Source organism: Accipiter gentilis, chromosome 12 (genome assembly GCF_929443795.1).
Source record: "Accipiter gentilis chromosome 12, bAccGen1.1, whole genome shotgun sequence".
Classification (NCBI taxonomy): Eukaryota; Metazoa; Chordata; class Aves; order Accipitriformes; family Accipitridae; genus Astur; species Astur gentilis.
This window is the reverse complement of record NC_064891.1, coordinates 9,995,478-10,000,000: the sequence shown is the minus strand read 5'-3', so window position 1 is coordinate 10,000,000 and position 4,523 is coordinate 9,995,478. Positions and strand designations below refer to the sequence as shown.

Sequence of the window (4,523 nt, the reverse complement as noted above, 5' to 3'; positions counted from 1 at the left end):
AAAATTGTATTTATTCACGTAATTTTCTATAATCATTGTTAAATGGGGACATGTGAAAGCTTTCTGAGGAGGAGAAAAAAGTACCTCAGAATATCTGTGCTCCCGTATATATAGGTATTTTGACTAGCTCAGTTCATGGAGGGAAACATCTCATTGAACAGTTAGGCAAGGACAGAAAATGACTGCTGAACAAGAGATCCAGTGACAAAATTACCACTTCCTTTTGAGTGATCGCTCACAAACCTCTTTCACTAGAACTGCATAAGCATCCTTGAGTTTTGGCCAGGGTACTTGCCATCCACGCATACTTACGCCTCTTACTCAGGAGTTAAATGCCAAAGCGTGGGACTGTAGATGTTGCAGGAGAGAGCAGAGCCAGGCCCCATCATGTGCGTGCTGATGACTGACTCTGTTGTTACAATATTAGTAATGTCTCTGCTAAGTCATAGCCCATATGCATGTGGCATGATGGATGACCAGAAAGCAGACCGTCAGGCTTTCAGTATTGTGCATGCTGTGAGAACCGGCCCTGAGTCAGTGCTGTAGCACTTGTTCATGCTCAGAAAAAATGCAGTCGTTCTGCTTTCTAGGGTTTGTATTATACATAAGGGATACCGTGAAGGTCTGCGAGTTTGACTGCTAGCTTTAAAATAGTAGTGCCCAAATAACGGTTCACAAGCAGCATGTTGCCTCTGAGATCCTCTGACATTGCTCACAGCTACATGGAAATTAAAACATTAAAAAGGAGGCCAGCAGGGAGAGAAGTCCACGATGTTGCTGTGTCATGTTTCTTGTTCAGTGTTGTTGCCTACTGGCCAAAGGAGTTGGGGGAACCACTCTTAAACACTTTTGAAGCGAAACAGATGCTGTTCTCCTGTTTCAGCAGATTTAATAGTATGACCTCGTTCCTCGTTAGTTTTTTGACATGTGCACTTCAAAATATTTCCAGAGGAAGTTGCTGCATGCATAGGAATACTTTCTGTTACAGTTATGTGCATGGGTGTCCATGCGTAAGGGCCTGAGCATTTCTTCCCCCTGCCCCACCTGATGCCTATCTCCTCCCTGCCTTCAGGTACCAGATACACACTGGCCTTCAGCACTCCATTATACGGCCAACCCAGCCCAACTGCTTACCTCTGGATAACGTCACGCTACCTCAGAAGCTGAAGGAGGTTGGTTATTCAACGCACATGGTTGGCAAATGGCACCTGGGGTTTTATCGCAGAGAATGCATGCCTACGCAGAGAGGATTTGACACTTTCTTTGGCTCGCTCTTAGGCAGCGGTGACTATTACACTCACTTCAAATGTGACAGCCCTGGGATATGTGGCTATGACCTGTACGAGAACGACAATGCAGCTTGGGATCATGACAACGGCATCTACTCGACGCAGATGTACACACAAAAAGTACAACAAATCTTAGCTTCTCATAACCCCAGGAAACCTATATTCTTATATATTGCTTACCAAGCTGTTCATTCGCCTCTTCAGGCACCAGGCAAGTATTTTGAACATTATCGATCGATAAATAACATCAACAGGCGAAGATATGCTGCGATGCTAGCTTGTTTGGATGAAGCCATAAACAACGTAACCCTTGCTTTAAAGAAGTATGGTTACTATGGGAATAGCATTATCATATATTCTTCAGATAATGGTGGGCAGCCAATGGCTGGAGGAAGTAACTGGCCTCTCCGAGGAAGCAAAGGGACCTATTGGGAAGGAGGTATCCGCGCTGTCGGGTTTGTCCATAGCCCCCTTCTGAAAAACAAAGGGTCTGTGTGTAAGGAGCTTGTGCACATCACAGACTGGTTCCCCACTTTGATCACACTGGCAGAAGGGCAGATCGATGAAGATATCCAGCTGGATGGCTATGATATATGGGAAACCATTAGCGAAGGCAGACGCTCACCACGGGTAGACATCTTGCACAACATTGACCCGATTTACACCAAAGCCAAAAATGGGTCCTGGGAAGCTGGCTATGGGATCTGGAACACTGCGATTCAATCTGCCATCAGAGTGAATCATTGGAAACTACTGACAGGAAATCCAGGCTATAGCGACTGGGTACCTCCACAGGCCTTCAGTAATGCGGGCCCCAACCGCTGGCACAATGAACGCGTTTCTTGGTCGGCTGGAAAAACGGTGTGGCTTTTCAACATAACTGCTGATCCGTATGAACGAGTGGACCTCTCTGCAAGGTACCCAGATGTAGTGAAGCAGTTGTTGCGGAGGCTTTCACAGTTCAATAAGACGGCGGTTCCTGTTCGATACCCACCTAAGGACCCTCGGAGTAACCCGAAGCTGAATGGAGGAGTCTGGGGTCCATGGTTTAAAGAGGACGAAAAGAAAAAGAAATCAGATAAAAGTAAAGGTGCGAATAAGCAAAAGAAGAACAAGAACAAGAAAAAAGCGAATCGGAAAAAAGGGCAATCATTACATTGCCGTTCACGTCTTGCTGGTGGATAGACTCTAAGCACGCTCTTTGGCCAAGTCTAAGTCAGCTTGGCCCGACTTTCTTGAACTTCTGACAGAATACACTAGAAATGCTAGCTCTGCACTATGGATGAAAGTTGTCATCTTTTAATTTTTTTCTCTGATTTCACTAGCACAAGATATCTCAATACTCTGCCTTGAGAGTATGTAAACATCCACATGACAAACTTTCTCCTCTACGGGACGAATGGGGCTCACCCATCACAGCTACATTCCAGATAACAATGATGATAAGGCCTAAGTTCAGTAAACTCATTTTTGATGGACAAGTGGTGGTTCCTTGCCAAAATTTGTTGGAATATTTGGACAGTATGGAGATGTTAGTGGCAGATGTTCTCAAACTGACAGATGATTCATAGAGAGAAAGGAAAAACAAAACTTGAGAACCTCTGTGGGTCAGTAAGTGTTAGTCACCAACCTATGACATTTTTTGATACAACACAGCAAAATCATGAAGCCATCAGAGTAACTTTTTAGAGGTGCTGGGGAGGGGGGCATGATAGGAGGAAAGCTGCTTTGAATTAGATTTTGTCTGTCTTACATAAATCAGAAGTATTTCAAAAATTTCCTAGATGTGCTAAGCTCCCCCCATTTGTAGTAAAAACAGAAGGTTGTTATTCAACACACGTGAACAGCTAGCACACGCCATGTATAATTTATTATAGGCATAGACAAAAACACATCACCAAAGTGAATGTAATATTTAAACACTTTAAGATAACTATACAACAATATGTAAAAGACATAATTTATTTTACAGCACAATACTTATTTCTCTTCCATTAAAACTTTAATTACTGGGTGATGCAGGGTACCCCTTTGGGTCCTAGGGTTGTTTGGAGTTTTTTTCCTTTGATTTTTAATTTTATTTCCATTCTGTCATTCAGAGTTTTATTTAACAGATCCATATCCTCAGAGTACTGTAAACCAAGAAAATACTGTATACACTGCTAGAATGAGAAAGGAGAATGATTCAGGTGCATCATTTCATTATGTATTTGCCTCCAATTATTTTGAATGTAACAAAGTGATTATTTAATTTAGTAGTCACGTGAATATTTTTCAGTTTCTGTACAGAAGCTAGGTCATCTTTATGTTTGGGGGGAAAATTCTACTTTAAACCTTTTATTTATGTATCTATTAAAATAGTTTATTTTTATGGCATTCATAAAGTAGTCTGCCTCTTTTTTGCATCAAAGATAGCAATTCTGTCCTTGTTTATTTTAAAAGAACTGAGTAAGCTTTTTTATTACTATTCTTTTTGGTGCAGGGATGATTTTATGACATTTTGCTTCTGAAACAGAATTTCTTCTTCCAATATGTATATAATTTGAGACATGGTTCAAACTTTGCCATTTTCCAAGGTGTCTGTATGCATGATTAATGGAGGTACTGACTGCATATTCTTGGTGATCTGTGATAATTGATACAATACATATGCACATATAAGCTTCAAGATGAATTATGTTAAGTAAAATTGATGATTCATGTGTTAAATAGCTATAACATACTTTGGTTAAACTTAAAATAAGCATGCTTTTCAACTACACCTCACCGGACTCAGAAATCACATTTATATAAATGGATTACTGTTGAAAAATTAAACATTTTTAAAATCAGTGCACACTAAAATTTGAATCATGTGCAACGCTCCAACACCCCCTGACCTTTTTGAAAAGAAACTAACTGCAGATATATACTGCCAAAACCTAGTAAATTGCATATTTTCAGCTATAAAGCAGAATAAAGCTGTCATTAATGAAAACTTAGAAACAAGATAGTCGTATTTTAGACTTACTTTTGAAGGGAAAGATAGAAATGGACTTCTTGAACAGTTACCTATAAATAATAATTATAAAAGGATGATGCATATCTGCATAAGTTTTTAATATTGTCACTGTTATTTTTCATATTGTGTGGTCCTTAAGAGGACTAATTAATTTTCTTAGAAATCTTTCTAGCTTTACTTAAGATCCAGACTATTCATTGAGTCATCAGGAACTCAAATGTTCTCTAATTTCT

At 40.1% G+C, this 4,523-nt stretch overlaps 1 protein-coding gene across 2 annotated transcripts in view; it reads left to right on the top strand.

Annotated features, from left to right (window-relative positions):
* Nucleotides 1–3,665, top strand: part of ARSJ (arylsulfatase family member J) — a 44,786-nt gene extending 41,121 nt beyond the window's left edge. For both annotated transcript variants that reach the window (XM_049815510.1, XM_049815509.1), the window contains one exon: nt 1,073–3,665. In XM_049815510.1, coding sequence (XP_049671467.1) covers nt 1,073–2,474 — 1,402 coding nt within the window. In that variant the 3' untranslated portion in view covers nt 2,475–3,665. The remainder of the gene's footprint in view (nt 1–1,072) is intronic.
* The last annotated feature ends 858 nt before the right edge of the window (nt 3,666–4,523 follow it).